This window comes from Lygodium microphyllum, chromosome 6 (assembly GCF_053477565.2).
Source record: "Lygodium microphyllum isolate KBCC chromosome 6, Lygodium_microphyllum_v1.1.10, whole genome shotgun sequence".
Classification (NCBI taxonomy): domain Eukaryota; kingdom Viridiplantae; phylum Streptophyta; class Polypodiopsida; order Schizaeales; family Lygodiaceae; genus Lygodium; species Lygodium microphyllum.
In genome coordinates this window covers 135,629,089-135,645,435 of record NC_141140.1, presented here as the reverse complement: position 1 = coordinate 135,645,435, position 16,347 = coordinate 135,629,089, and the positions used below count along the sequence as shown (strand labels likewise).

The following is a 16,347-nucleotide window of genomic DNA, read 5'->3' as shown; positions in this document are numbered from 1 at the left end:
CAAACAAGTGCACACTAATTTGCATTGGAGCATGGCCCTTTGGTTTCCAAGCAAAGCTCCCAACACTACTTGACTCCTAAAAGAAAGGGCTACTTCTCTCTCAAGGTTTTAATTTAAAAAGGAAAATGAAGGCTATGCCAAAAGTGATCAAAAGCTTTTAACTAAATCAACTCCTAACTCAATAAAACTAGGGCTCAATTATGAATGATGATTAACAATTCAACCATTCTAAAAGCACATGCCAAAAAAAAAAAGCATACTTGAATGCTCTACCAAGTACACCACAAATCAATCAATCTAGATCTATCATGGTTAAGCCAAATTTGTGTGATCGATACAAGGTTTTTATACTAATGTAAACTCAATGAGCACGCTACTATCTATGCAAAAGATTAGACATATTTTACATTCTGATAGAAAGAGTTGGTTCTCTTTGAAAAAAAGGTTGGAACTTTCATTTGCTAATGATTTGTGATTCTTGTTTGTTATCCAGATGTCAAAAGCTAAGAAGCAAAGATAAATTTGTCAAACATCTTGCCACATATTGAAGGATATGCCACACAATACACTCACTTTACTCTAAGAGTCCCTTTAGCTACCTTAACTTTGAGGCTTTCTCACATTTTGGGGCTTCCCTTTGTTCCCTATCCAAAAAAATCAGGAAGACACCCACATGTGACACTACACTAGGGTTTGCTCATGGACCTTTTAGCTCCCCTTTCTGTCTTTTCTTTGAGGCTCCCTTTATTTACCATACAAAAGACTCAAGAGGCCAGCAAGCCCACATGTGACTCCTGTCTATTAGCCCCTACATCATCATGTGATTGCTCATGGACCATCATGTCTTGGAGACATCTTGCAGGATCCCAAAAGCACAAATGGGTGGTTTCTTTCATAAAAGTAAAAATAAGTGAGGGCATCTTTGAGCTGGCTTTGATAAGAGAGAGCCTTCATGATGCCAAAAGCACAAATGGGTTGTCCTTTCATGTATTAATAAGGGAAGGGCCGGGGGAGATAATCTTGAAGCCGGCTCTGATTAGAGAGAGGGCTTGCAGGTACAATATACTTGTGGTGGTGTTGTATATTTTCTAGTATGCTGATGGTGAGTGAGGGCATGGGGGTTAATCTGATTCTCTTGTGTATCCTTCTTAACTTAGAATGTCCGAGCTTAGAACTTCTTGAATGAACTTGTCAGTCAGCATTTTGTAGACAGTCTGTGTAGGATGGTAGCTGTCCCAAAATAGGTGCTTGGATGGATCTTTGCAAGACAATCCAGCATCTATTGGATTGCACAAGATAGCTACCTCTACCCTTCCTGTAGAACAGCATCCTTTTTTTACCTCTTCTAGACCTGAAATGACAAATTCTCTAGTTAATATAACTGATTATAATATAATATGTACTGAATGAAATGCTGATACTGACAACATGAAAGATGTGGCAGGGAAGTCCAAAAACTCTTCAAGGTAGCCCTTAAGACAAGCCATTTGAATGTATTAGAGTCCTTATTTTGGAGTTTTGTCCTAAATATGTAATCAGTGAAGTATTGGCATTATCAAAAGATGTGGCAGGAAAATCCAAAAGCTCTTTCAAGTTAACCCTTGGGAGGAGCTAACTGAAGACAACTTACTGTATATGGGCTGCAACAGTACATGAGTTGGTACTGGTTAGGGTCAGAATCAGCCTACTTTCTCATATTGCTAATCTGTATGGGCTGTAATAGTTATAGCAGCTGTGCTAGCTAGGATCAGAATCGGCCTACTACATGAGTATGCTATATTTATAAAAGCTTAAATCAGAAGATCTCTGATATCTCCCATGTGAGCCGTTCACTGCTCACAGTGTGGCAAATACAAAGATCTCTCATTTAATGGGGCTGTTGTTGTAGTTGAGCATCAGCCTACCAAACAGATGTGTTATATGTATGATCTTGGAATAGAAAAATCTGTTACTCCAGGTTTAGTATAATAAAGCTTCAATCAGCAAATGTTCAAGGATCCTGAACTTCATGTTGCTTCTTCCACTCCGAATTCCATTCTTGGACTATAAGATATAAGAACATACTGTCAAAGTATTTATCCCTAAACCAAAGTACATGCCTGCTTCTTCCTGTGTAAACAGCCAGCAGGTACTACATCATTATACACAACAAATTTTTGCAGTGACTAGGAAATTGTGTGTTGATTCTTTGGTAACATACCAAGCTTTCAATGGCATATGAACCAATCCACCACCATTTATCCTACTTAAACCTTACTTGAGAAAAACTTTTTAGTGAATCAATCATTTTGGTGTATGGTTCGGCTTTAACTTGATAAAGCCAGTGAGCATGCACTAGTCTCTTACCATAGTTGGATGGGTTTTTGTACATGTCCAAGATAGGGCCATAGCAGTCCACTATTACAGGTCTGTAGTCTGAGTACTTTGCGCGAACACTGCGAATGATGCCTTGTAGGCCGGTGTTGAATGTGCTGGCTGCCTCATTAGAAGACTCCACACAATCTCTGAAATCCAATCTACCAAGCAGGCTCCTCTCTGCTGGCAAGCAACCCAAAGGAGGAACATTTACTATGACCAGCTTGCGAACTCCCGCTGAGTAAAGCTTCTGTACTCCATTCCCAAAACAAAAGGAAAACACCATTGGCATCCTCAGTCAAATAGGCATGTTCATCATTCAGTTCCCCTTGAAGTTGGGCTTCATTAGATTGTATCAAGCATGCATATAATGTAATATGAATTGAGAAATAGTAGTGCAAATGACTTAGATATTCAAATTGAAAAATTGAAAAACAAAATGTTTAATAATATCTGAATGCCAGTTCAACCCCAAGCAACAATAGATCTGCAATAGCTAAATCCCAAGGATCATACACACACTATAGATTATGAAATCAAACATATCAACTAGTTTCTAAAGCTTATGGTCAACGAAAGAGGGACAGTTTATCAGTCACCTGCGCGTTTGGATACAGATACATTTTGGCAGATACGTATGTATACATATGTAAACCTGGCTTATGATAAATACACATGTACACACTGTAACATATGAATACATGCAGTGACAGTAAAATGTACATACATGGTGCATGTAGAGTTCCACACACAGACTATACATATTATATGCATGCGCATTTACTTGTAAATGTATGAGCATCTGTACTAATCATTGAAGGGACAAAGACTCCAAAAGGCGACAGATGCAACACAAATACCTCCAGGAAGTTTGAAGCCTGCTGGAGAAGGAACTGATTATACTGTGGCTTGTTAAGCTTTGATCGGAGACGAAGATTGAAGAAGTAGTTGGTGGCATAGTCATTACTTCCTGTGCTCAGGACATAGAGTGCCCCAGACACAATCTGGGCAGCTTGAGCAGAGCCCACCAATTCAGCCAGCTGGGACTTGTAATTTTCAAAGAACTCCAACTGCTTGGTCAGGGAGTAGACATTCTGTGATTCATAAAACATCCACCAAACAACACCCAATAGAAATGGTATTACTCCACCGATTGATCTTACAGATTCAGCTTCACTATTCTGTTGAAGTGTCTTTCAACATTGAACTGCTACTCTCTAGTTATTTTTCCCGGGGCGGGGGCGGGGGGGGGGGGGCGGGGGCGCGGGGGGCGCGAGACACTTACAAAGAATTTGGCTGTGTTGTCATTATAACCAGAACCTGAAGAGGCGAAATTGATGCCTTTCACAATGTTCTGGCCACGAGCCTCCGGATCGAAATAGGCAAGCGGGAAAGGAAGACCCAGAAAAGTTGCTGCAGAAGACTAGTTCATATTAATGATCACAGCTGTGTAGTCAAAGTGAGAGCCATAAAATAGAGAATGCAATGCAGGGCAATCTTAGATTCTTATGTCTGATCTCTCAGTTTGCCAAACACTTGGTCTGTGAGATGCTATCTGATCAGAAACTGCATGCATGCACATATTTGCAAGCCTTATTGAGAGTTGACTGCCTATGCTCTAAGGGAGCTTACCCACATAGTCTACAGGCACTTGGCCATCACAGAACCGGCCGGTGGGCTCCCCAGTGATGAAATCAACGCCATAGGGCCGGAAGTTTGCCTTGATCACAGTAGTGACATTGTTGTTCATTCCAACATCCACGGTAGAGTCGCCGAAGATGATGAGAGCAGGAATTTTGATAGGGAGATTAGGAGCAGCCGTTGCAATATGCAACAGTGGATGAGTAACCAGCCATGATGAAACCATGATCAGCCCAATACTTGCCATGGCCAATAAGCTGCTTCTGTCATGTGACAGTAGTACTGGAAATCTGAGAGGATCATCATAATGTGATCTCTTACAAGCTCTCATATCTGCAGGGCAGGCGAGCCCCGAGGGAGAATTCAGGAAGGCCCGAGAACAAGGATGAAGAGAGAAGCTGATGTAGAGGCCTCTGCTTTCCGGCAAGTAGTGGATTTAACATGCATGGGCCCTGGGGAGGAGGGAAAAGTTGAGATGTCTTGTCTGTGGCAGACTGTATGATCGCTATAACATCTGACCTTTATTTATCAAAGCTGGCTGCTTGGGGAGGGGGGGCTTCTTAATACCTGCACCTCAGTTGTTGTGACTGGGCAGTGGGAGCATTGGTCACTGCAATTATCCTGATGAGTGTACTTGTGAGGCGCTCTTTATAGAGCCCAACAGTGAGTCCCGACTCCCTTGATCCAGTTGGCTTGCTTCTTTCTTTCTTCACAATATCAGCATCCTCAGCAAGACCTCATAATCATGCATTCAATCACGGTTGTGGCAGCTCAGTACACCTCTGGTTTCTAGTCCATGACTCCATGTAACTGTTATGATGTGTATGGATGTATGTACACATGCTCTCTCTCATGACCACACTCCCCATGCTCCCTGTAGGCTCACGCTTTATGGCCTATATTACAGGAGCTAATCGAGAGAGAGAGAGCGGCATCAAATCACAGTTAACCATCAGACCCATCATTAGTGTGCGGGGTTTTTTTAATTTTTAAATATCTGCTTAAAATTAAATGACTACCTCAGAGATGTTAATTATATTCCAATTCTGGCATTTTTAAATGAAAGGAATTAGCACAAAAACTGATTATGATTACATGAGACAGGAAAATTATATTCAAAATCTGACACCTCGAAAGGGGAAAAATAAGCTTCAAACTAGAAGAGGATGATGGCCCAAAGAGATGAGAATTATATTCAGAATTAAACGGTTTTTACTTCGAATTAGACTATAATTTATAACTACCCAGGAGATGAAATTTATATCCAGGAAAGGATGAATATTGCATAGGAAAGAGTGATATTATTATTTTATTTTATTTTTAAAAACCTCCTCGTTTTCTTCCCCTTGAGGAAAAGTAGAAGATTTTGGAGGGGGGACTATATAAATATAAATATATATATATATATGTATATATATACCTTCTTCTTTCTTCTCTGTCTCTCTCATCCAACTCAAGGCCGTGCATGACGTTGAACCCTTCTTCCTTTTGCACGTAGAACAAAAAGGAAAAAGAAAGAAGACCTTTTACTACTTTTCTTGGATTAAAGATTTCTTCTACTATTTACCTACACGTTTATTACTACTCCAATAGCCTATAGGGTGTGTGCATAGAAGCTATGAAATGATTCTATTTGTCATTACTAGAACTAGAATGGTATGTGTGTATACTAGCTTTGAAAAAGAAATATCATTTTAGGTTGTTAGGACCCAATCGCACCGAGCACTATCAGGGCGAGCAGGGTTCTGGGTGCCTTGTCACCAACCTTATGGATGAGAATTGTGCCTAAACGCATGTTAGCAATAAAGATGGAAAAGGTAGCCATATTGTTCCTTACCAGTGGCCCATAAAGAGATGCATCTTCTGTGCAAAATTGTTATAAAATTGGTATAGAGTGTGTTTTGCCTCTGGGAGGCAACACCTTAATAGCCCCTTTATGCTCGACCTGTGAGAAGCCTTGAATGGAAGGTGAATACTTGGCTCATAAAGCCAATATCATCCATATAAAGCATTGAGAGTAAGGTGGACATTAAGAGCACACAAATTGGCACCCACAAATTCAAGTTTCAAGGTTTCATGTTCACATCCTTCAAGTCCAAAAGTGAATGTAAAAGCATAATGTTATACTTGACATCTCTTTAGTGCAAAAGCTAACATAGAAGCATGCAATTCCTCTCCTACATAGTTATGCCTTCCTTGATAAGCTAAATGCATCCTAAAGTTGAAGAGAGCAAAAGTTTCAAGGGGCTAACTCACCACAAGAGATGTGTTGTGGTGACGCTATGTGCTCGTCATTATAAATTAGCAAGGGAAGTTATGAGTTTAGCCAAGTTAAGAATTTAAATGTAGTAAAGAGAGTAGTGTTAAACATATCAATTTGATGAAAAGAATACTTTGCTCTCTCAATGTGTAGAGACCATGTTCTAAAATGTCTTTGTCAGTTGATTTCTTTAACATCACCATCATTAAAGCTTATTAACATTTTGATTACGTAAGACTTGAGATCGTTTATGTTTCCTTTCAACATCGTGCCACAACCATCCCACTGAATACCAATGGCAAGACAAGAAGATAGGAGAGGGATCTATGGCAACTACTACCACAGCACAACCTCATCATTTTTTGTAAGTCTATTAGCTAGTAGTAGGTAGTCTTGAGTAAAACAATAGGTAGAAAAAACAACATCTCTAACAAAAGTAACTTTGAGAGCTAATTGCAAAGGCATGGATGAATGATTGTAGCTTATTAATTGTGAAGTGGTTACAACTTGAGGGTATCTCCATCTATACATGCATGTGCATTAAGCTTGTGATGAGATTTCTCATTAGGTAGATGACTCTTGTTAGCAATCCTAATGTTCATGTGACTAATATTTCATATTAAAGTAAAGGTCACCCATTAGCAAATAATTGGAAAAAATTTTCAAAAACAACTTGCAATCATTAGCCTCATTCATTGCATTAGACGCATTAAGTACACAAGTCTAGCTTTAACAACTTGTAGAAGGTGTTCAAGCTTGAGTGCTCCATGATGAGATCAAACTCTACAATTACTCTCATCTTATTACTATATTATTTTCGTTATAGGTTTGGAAAGCCCCAAACCTCTAGAGGGCTTCCCGAACAACCTACCCCCTTTTCCAAACCTCCCTTTTTCAATCAAAACCCCCTCCCCTCTTTCTCACGTGTAATCTCTCATTTTCTCTCCCCCCTCCCTTTTTTCATTAAAGCATAGGTTCTCTCTCTCTCTCTCGTTATTTGAATTAAAAAGAAAGTTTGAATTAAAAAGTTTAATCTAACTGAGATACACACACACACACACACACACACACACACACACACACACACAAAGAGCAAAAAAGAAAGAAGAGGAGAGGGAGGGAGAGAGAGAGAGAAGAAACAGAGAGAAAGAGAATTATAGAGAGAGGAAAATAAAAAAGGAAAAGAGAGGAGAGAGGGGGGAGAAGAAAAGGGGGGAGAGAGACAGAGAGAAGAAAAGGAGAGAGAGGATTTGAACACAAAGAGAGAATTATAGAGAGGAAATATAAAACTTAAAAGAAATAGAAAATAAAAAAATTTAAAGAGAGAAGAAGAAAAAAAGGAAAAGAGAGGAGAGGGGGGAGAGAGAGAAGAAGAATAAGAAGAAGAAAGACAAAAAGAGGAAGAAAGATGGGGAAAAAGAGAAAAGAGAAAAGTCTTTTTTAAATTTAAATATTTTGAGAGAGAGAGAGAGGAAGGGAGAGAGAAGGAGAGAGGGGGGAAGAGAGAGAGAGGAAAAAATTTAAAAGAGATGATGGAGAGAAGAAAAAAAGGAAAATTAGGAGAAAGGGGAGGAGAAGAAAAGGGGATGAAGAGAGAGAGAGAGGAGAAGAAGAGAGAGAATATAAACATAAAGAGAGAATTATATATAGGGAGAAGATAAAATTTGCATACTTTAAGAGAGACTGGGGGAGAAAAGTGAAAGAAGAAGAGGAGGAGAGAGAGAGAGAGAGAGAGGGAACATGTACAGAGAATTATAGGGAGAGAAAATATAAAATTTAAAAAGAGAGAGAGAATAATGAATAAAGGAGAAAGAGAGAAGGAAAAGAGTGAAGAGAGAGAGAAGGAAAGCGCAAAGAGAAGAAAAGGAGAGAGAAAGAAAAGATTTTTTTAAAAAGAGAATGAAGAGAGAGAGAGAGAAGAAGAAGAAAAAAAAGGAAAAAAGAGGAAAGGGAAAGAGAAGGAAAAGAGAGGAGAGAGGAGAGAGGGGGGAGAATAAAAGGAGAGAGAAAGAAGAAAAGTGGGGAGAAAAAAAGGAGAAAGAGAGAGAGAGAGAGAGAGAGAGAAAATTAGACATAGGGAATTTGGGGGGAGAGAGAGAGAGAGAGTAAATTAAAAACAAAAAGGAAAAAGAGGAGAGAGAAAGATAAGAAATGGATTGTTAAGTGAAGTTGTCATGCAATAGCACGACAACTTCGCTCACCGCCTTGGGGCAATGAAGCTGCCACAAGGTGGCCTAGCATTTTGTGTGCACAAGGCGCACACGGAATGCTAGTTATTATGTGAAGCATAGCTTATCATTTCACCCCATTGTTGAGAGATTATTTTTCTAATGTTAGCATAGATTGATAGAGATCTTTTTGAAGATCAAGGACATCTTATACCTATTGACCCTTGATTTCCTCTACATTCAAGTATTGCCAAAACTCTAGTGCATTTTTCTGGAATGCTAGGGTTGATTTGCTCATTGCAATGTTTCTATGATAAGAAACTCATGATGCAAATGAATGGCTATGATGGATGAAATTTTGACATGTCAATCGCCCAACTAGCACATATCAAATATAAAAATTTATGTGCTAGACCATGTATAGATATGGGAGTTGCAATGATCTCCTTTTATTTGTCTATTCATAATAATAATATAAGGTTTGCAAAACAAATACAATTCAAATTTTGATTTAAAATTTTGTTAAAAAGAAACTACAACTTCCCCTCCCGCTCCAAATTTCTTGATTCTCTCTCTTATTTTTTCCTCTCTTCTCTTTCACCTCCTCCAAAGTTCTCTCTCTCTCTCTCTCTCTCTCTCTCTCTCTCTCTCTCTCTCTCTCTCTCTCTCTCTCTCTCTCTCTCTCTCTCTCTCTCTCTCTCTCTCTCTCTCTCTCTCTCTCTCTCTCTCTCTCTCTCTCTCTCTCTCTCTCTCTCTCTCTCTCTCTCTCTCTCTAGGGGGTCCATGTTGAAAAGAGGTTGGTCGAAGACCTCAAGGGCTATTGCTCTCAATGTCCTCCTTATACCCTTGTGGAGGCACTTGCATTGTTTCCATCACCGCTGATCTTTATCTCTGCATTTGAGCATGCCATAATGTCTTAACCATGTGAGTGGCCGTTGCCTTGTTAACTTCTTTCCATTGCATACAAGTTGGATTAGCCCATTGTGGGAGTTGCTAGGCCATGCATTGAACATCTTTTCCATACAATGCCACCACCAAAAAATTCAAGCACTTGTATACCTTCCATGCTCATTGTATGCCCTCTCTTCATTATTGTCACCCTTGTCTTTGGCTCTCTTTGATGGTCTTCACTCTCAAGTTATGTTTTGTTGTTAAGAAACAAAGGTGTTTACTATTTGCAAATGAGACCGAAAGATGAAGAGGCTATAAGAAACTACATCCACAACATAATGAGAGACAAGATAACACAATGAGAAACAAAGAACTAGATTCAATTACATAATACATCACATACACATACGATTCAAAGAAATCAAACCAAACTAGATGCATGAGATAAAGCAATGTCTTGATTTTAAACCAATCAGATGCACATATAATATGTACAACTTAGCATGTATGACTTGCTAGTCTCAATAAACAAAGTTCCAAAGGTGATTACAAATTCACATAGATACAACTAATAAAGTTGCTACATTCACAATCTAATTATACACCATTGAACTCATACAAACAATGAAAGTTGCTAAGTTGCATTCCATGCTATATTGTTTCATAAAAGATTGGGGCTTGTTACAAGGCACCTTTGGACTCATATGAAAGTTAATAAGTTGTTTCACAAAATATTGGGGTACTTTACAAGGGGTGATGACCAAGCTCTATGAGAGGTTGTTGTGCCTTTGTAGGGTTAATGCTGCAATTCACCCTAAAAAAATCATCCAAATTTACAAAGGACAGTCTTGTAGGGCCCTATCATCTACTAAAATGCACTCCTGGGCCTTAAACTCTATCAAATGCATTATCATTTTATTTGGGGCATCTCTCAGCTCTCTTTCTAGCTGAAGGTATTGGCCTAATAGCCAAAACTCAATGAGGCACAAGTTGGACTGGATGACACCAACACTATGCATGGCCTTCTTACTATCCATCAGTGCGTGAATCATGTGTTGCTATATTGTCGATCACACCCATGATTCTAGCCCTCTCCTCCATGTTGAGCATCATGTTAGAATTTGTTTTGAAGCCCATTGCTAGCTTATGTAGGCGCTCAATTGTTCTTCTATGCTTATGCTCATGAAATGGACCCCACATTAATATATTGTTGTTTGTTCCTCCATTGAAGAGAGGAAAGATTGTTACCCAGGGGTGCTCATAAGTGAAGGCACAACAACATACAATTGATACATTGGCCCTTTGCCTTCCATGCTCCACCTAGAAGTGTTGCAACTTGTTGTTGTCAGAGCATTGCACATCTTTGCACAACGTTTTAGGCTTGAGAAAAAATAGCTAATGTTATCTGTGGTTCCTTTGATGCATTTTCCAAAGACACCTTAGTCGATAACCTTGGTTGGCTTTATCACATCAAAGGGAATGTCAATTGTTGGTGTGCACTGGTGACTCCTCAACATGCACATCTTTAAACACTTTGGCAAAGATGTTGGGTTGACGAAGTCATTTTCCCTGTTTAAGTAGGCCACCTCCTCTCTCCACTTTGTGTTCTATAAGGTCGGTTTGTCCTTTGATGTAATTGTTGGTGCTAGCTACCTAAGGTCTTTAAGCATCTTAAGGGCATCCCAAAGCAATATGCCACAAAGATGCAAGTTTTTCTTGGGGTCCTAGAGTGCATCAACTATATGTGAATGCTTCTGTTGTTGTGGTATTGTGCCCATAACAACACATGCTTAATTGCAAAAGTTAACGAATGCAACCTCATTGTTGTACTCTACTTACTCATCCATATTAGGTGAGACTGCTTCTATCTAGAAAATGTGCGACACTTTGGCAATGTTAAGGTTTATCTTTGCGAGTCTATCGCAAACTCTCTACAAGAAAAAAAAAATGAGCATGGTGGCAAAGGCTTAACTTAAAAGGTCAAGTTTTCAATTTCAAAAATTCAATATGGATAATTTCACTCTTGGATATTTTTTATTAAAACAAGATGATGGATTGGCCTTCATCAAAGGTACAGAGCACTACTAATGCCCTTAATACAGAAGACATTGAAGGTGATGAAAGGGACTAATGTATTATCATGTTGCATTTGGATGAGTCTTTCATCCATCATGTAGATCACCTTCCTATTGCTAACGCAAAGTGGATGGATTAAAAAAATGATTTTGAGCCAAAGGAAAGAACTCCAAGATTTTGTTGAAGAAGATAGAATTCTTCAGTGTAGGATAAGAAAGGGGAGTGAAAAAGTTTGTCCCACTCTTGTCATGACCCTGACAAACGTACCTAACCTCTAAACTTAAAGGGGTCATTCTTGACAAATAAGTCCAACTAGTAAGGCGTTCTTTCTACCATTGAAGAGGACACTTCATGAGCAATCATTGGAAAAAACGAATCCTACCAGTGTATGGGAGGCCTTAAAATAAAAAATTATCTTTAATTATGCATTTTTAAAGGAGAGGAGGTTTATGGAAGGTTTCAAAGCCAACAAATACAGTGCCAACAAAGTGTTTGAAGATCCATCACTTAAGGTGGCATGGGGGATTTGGGCTACTATGGATGTAGCCAGCCAAGAGACATGCCAAGATCAAGGTTTCTCAGTGTAGGAGAAATATGGATCATGTTGTTCACTATAGAGAACCCTTACTATCTACTATTTTTGACTTTCTTAGAGATGCTATCTTGGTGGGACTAGTACAAAAAATTGAAGCCTATCTCACAATGGAAGAATGCATTAAGGATGAAATTATCAAAGTCCAATTGAAAGTGGGATCCTTGTTAGAGAAAGATGTGCTTACCCCATCCTTCTTTAAATCACTCCAACTCAAACATAAAAAAGAGAACATATTGGTGATAAGGATAGCAATGGAAGAAGGTACACATATGAAATAGGAATCGTGGGGGTGTTCATGAGACACCGGTCAAACATAGTTGGAATGGAATTAGTCCAAAGGGAGGATTACTAGGCTAGACTAGGATGATTCCTAGAACTTATAGGCGGGAAGATAAGGTGACACTATTGGCTAGACCCTTCACCATAGAAGAGCTACACCATGTAGTGAAGAAGATGAAAAGAGGGAACATTGTAGGACAAGATGGTTTGCAAAAGTGGAGATATGTGAAACCATATGGGAGGATTTGACAATATTTTCTAATAATTTCACAAGGAGTGTGTTAACCGTAGCACAAGAACAAGCGAAAAAAGTGTGAAAAAGTACAAGTCGAGACCTAAAATCGGGCACGATGGAAGAAGTAGGAAGGGAAACAACCGAAAGTGCAAGGGTGGTCTCAAAAGCTAAGGCAAAGGCAAAAACACACTTTTAAATACGAGGCACCCCTAAAACTTTTTGTAAAAGAGTGCCAGGCTCCCTCTTGTGCAAACTGTAAAGGTAGATAGGCGGTAGGAAGGAAGCTAAGAAGATAGGAGGACAATGGGAAAAAGGGCCTAGGCCATGGCCGGCCATGTAAAAAAGGGGGATAAGGGGATGACTGCCCAAAAGGGATTTAGGGTTTTGTATATAAAGTTGAAAAGTGAATGAGGAGCTCATTCTTTGGTGTGTGGCAAAGTGGACTTATCTTCTTATCTTCTTCTCTCCTTCTTGCTTGCTTGTGTGTGCTTGAGAGAGGGAGTGTGAGAGTGTGAGGGAGTGAGTGTGTGAGGGTGAGGAATCAAGGAGAAGAAACTCTCCATCATCTCCTCTCTTATTCTCTTCTCTTCTTTTTTCTTCTCTTCTCTTGTCTCGCATGCGATTGGCTATGGAGGATGAAGCTTGAAGGTGGAGGCTTGAGGTTACTTGAGCTTACATCTCAAATTGTGGAGCTACCGGTGTGTTGAGGGAGGAGGTGACTCATTTGGGCATCGAGATAAGCTCAGTACACCTTGGTAGGATCAAAGGTGCATCGGCTAAATAAGAGATAGCCCTAGGTGCTCGCTTGAAATGCTTTGAAAAAGTAAGCGGTCTGTGGGTCTTTGCGGTTGAGCTCACCTCTATATTTTGGTTTCGTTGCTAGGACCAACGGATTCAAGATTGAGCACTTGAGCAATGAAATAAGGGTTTCATCCCCGAACTGGAGCTTGAGATAGGTAGGAGATTTTGGGTTTTGATCATTGCAACAAGGAAGTATTTTGGATTTTCGATGATTAGGCAAGTAGGATGAATCATTTTAGTATTTTGCTTTTGATTTTTGTTGCATTTAGAGTAGGTTAGGACTAAGAAATTGAAAGAGAAAACTTTAGGGTTTTTGTTGTTGAACAGACCTGAACAGGGCACAAATAGGGAGAAAAATGGAAAAAAAGAGTACTTGGAGGCACAAGGAGTGATCAGGTAGATTAAGGCTGAGCCCATTAAGGTTTTAAGACCCTGGGAGGCAAAGGGAGACCTCATTTTTAGGTTCTGCAGTATATATATATATATATATATATATATATATATATATATATATATAAGAGAGAGAGAGAGAGAGAGAGAGAGAGAGAGAGAGAGAGAGAGAGAGAGAGAGAGAGAGCTTGTGGAGGACTTGGTGCTTCTAGCAAATTGATTGAAGGCCACAGGAGTTTATTACTTGGATCAAGTGTGTAGAAACCTTTCTGTGCATCTAATCTTTGATTTTGGTGAGCCTTGCTAGCGTGCATGGCCAAAAATTGTTGGTGCAAAGATATTTTCTTCCCCGCTGTTTACGTGTAGGTAGAATCAGATGCGATCCGCAAGTGCCCGATTCCCAGAATCGGATGCTCAGATGCCCTACATTTGTCCAATTTCGAGAATCGGACGGCCAACACCCAGACCAAGTTGACCCGCCGTCCAATCGGACCTAGCAAATTTTACTCAGACACTTGGATACCCCAATAATCGGACCACTACCACGCGTCCAATCTTGAGGATCGAACACTCGGACCTGACCTTGTTTGATTTTGAAAATTGGACTCTCGGACCACCCTATCCGATTTTGAAAATCGGACACACTTAAATCACACCAACCTAACTTATTCGATCAGACACACCCTGTCTAATTCCTAGAATCACACATCCCATAATTGGACAACTAAAATCAGACACCTATCAAATCAGAGGTCTGATTCCTGAAATTGGACATTGCATAATCGCAGTTTGTAGAATCATACTAGATTTTGACACATCAAAATTGACAAATTTAGCACATCTTAGTGATAAAGAGTACCACCTATAAACATGAGAATTCATCAGAAACCCTACAGGCAAAATTTGACCCTAGAAATCGTAGTCGAATGGTTAGGCACAATGTTGATACTCATATCAACATATTTGACACACTTAGAGCCGTAGGCTAACCAGCATACCCATTTGACCCTGAGCAAGCTGAATGATGTAGCACATACCCTAGAGACCAAGGAAGCGGCCAACTGAGCGCAAAGCCCTATTCGGTTGAGTACATAGAAAAGAGTGCGAAACGTACAAGTATCACTTCATATTTGCACTCACAATGTTTTCCAACACTTGAAGTATACCTAAGAAAAGTTGAAAGCCTGATTTCACACGATGCATGAAAGAGAGCATGCGCATATACACACCGAGTAAGTGTAAGTTGAGGGCTGTTTGTAAATAACAAGGAACTCGCTTATACTTAACAATTTGAATGAACCCACTAGTAGGAGAAGACCCTAAAACGTAGTCGGGTGATCAAGAACCCCAAGTGTAGGACCAAGCATTGGAGGAGTGGATTTGCCTGACTTGATTAATCTCATTGACAACCTGGTGGAGCACAAGACCGCAAACATGGTAGAGCTAGGCACTAACCACAGACATGACAAAGAGCTTGAACTAGGCAGTTTTTTGACAGAAACCCAACGGCTAGTCACCAATTACGATTTACAAACTCGAACATACCACCACGGTAGGATGTCTGAGGATATCATAGCGGACCTTGAGGAGGAGAGGAGACTAGTGTGGGAAGCTTTGAGGGTGGCATAGTGGCCTACAATCAGGAACAACAAGCTAGAAGCTTGTGCAACAAAACATAGAAATGTGCGAGATTCAAGCGAGTGCTAGCTGTAGCAAGCAGAAATAGGATAAGACTTGACAAAGAAAGGGAAAGAGCACTGGAAGGCAATCTCACATTGAGCGAGCTTCTTACAAAGCGACTACTAGACAACTCCTCAACAGAGAGCAGAGCACCGTTGCAATGGCAACCTCATTGCTTACAGGATTAGGGGTTAATCATGGCTCTAAGAGCCAATCAAGAATCTCTATCATGGCTAAGCAACTAGACAAGTACCAGCCAAACGATGACCCATATAGCTTTGTAGAGCAGCTGGAGCAAGTCTGTGAGGCCAACAGCCTCATTGATCTTACTTAGTGCTCGCAAGCTTGGTCTATGTGCTTAGGAGAGGAGATAAAGGTAGGACCTGGTACACGAGTTTGGACGTTGTTGAGTAGGCTGACTTTAACAACCTCAAGAATCTCTTCATTAAGAGATTCTCTCAGCCTGGGTACTGTAATAACCTTCTGGTGCGGCTGATGAACATCAAGTAGAAAGACAAGGAGGACATCAGAGACTACGTCACCTATGTGCAGAGTCTCTTCAAGAGGATCCCCAACTGGTGGAGCAACCTACCGAAAGAGCGGTCTCCACAGTCTTCATCAATGGGATACGAAGTGAGGAACTCTATAAGGATTTGGCAGGCGATTCAAGCTTGTAGCGAGACACGCTAGCTAGGGTCTTTAACGAGGCAATCCAAGTGGATGACCAGCTCAAAGAGAGAAGCTCCAAGAGCTCGATCCGAGAGGAGACTAATGCTAGAAACTCTGAGAGAGTTTCAACGTCAAGTGAAAGATCAGGCCCAAGTACTCAGGATAAAGGAAAGGGCATGGATGCAAGTCAAGAGCTAGCGGAGATGAAGAGGGAGCTAGCCAAATTACAAGAAATGATGAGACGACCAACATGCCCTCACGTCCAATGCGTGTATTGTGGTGGAAATCACCTGCCAAGCATTGGGAT

General features: G+C 40.2%; 1 protein-coding gene across 1 annotated transcript; it reads right to left on the bottom strand.

Moving 5' to 3' along the window:
* Positions 1 to 496: 496 nt before the first annotated feature.
* Positions 497 to 4,867, bottom strand: LOC148035172 (GDSL esterase/lipase EXL3-like). Its single transcript, XM_087680146.1, has 5 exons — positions 3,988 to 4,867; positions 3,641 to 3,768; positions 3,216 to 3,449; positions 2,347 to 2,605; positions 497 to 1,351 (listed from the first exon to the last, which is right to left on the bottom strand). The coding sequence occupies exons 1-5, from the start codon at positions 4,325 to 4,327 to the stop codon at positions 1,149 to 1,151; spliced, it is 1,164 nt and encodes a 387-aa protein (XP_087536272.1). The 5' UTR covers positions 4,328 to 4,867; the 3' UTR covers positions 497 to 1,148.
* Between the last annotated feature and the right edge of the window lie 11,480 nt (positions 4,868 to 16,347).

Bases quoted from the DNA above. Each gene is read 5' to 3' on its own strand.
- LOC148035172 (XM_087680146.1), bottom strand. From the start codon at position 4,327: ATGAGAGCTTGTAAGAGATCACATTATGATGATCCTCTCAGATTTCCA. The intron at 3,769-3,987 runs GTAAGCTCCCTT...AGTCTTCTGCAG, and splicing joins AGTGCCTGTAGACTATGTGG to CAACTTTTCTGGGTCTTCCT. The intron at 2,606-3,215 runs GTATTTGTGTTG...AATGGAGTACAG, and splicing joins AGGCTTCAAACTTCCTGGAG to AAGCTTTACTCAGCGGGAGT.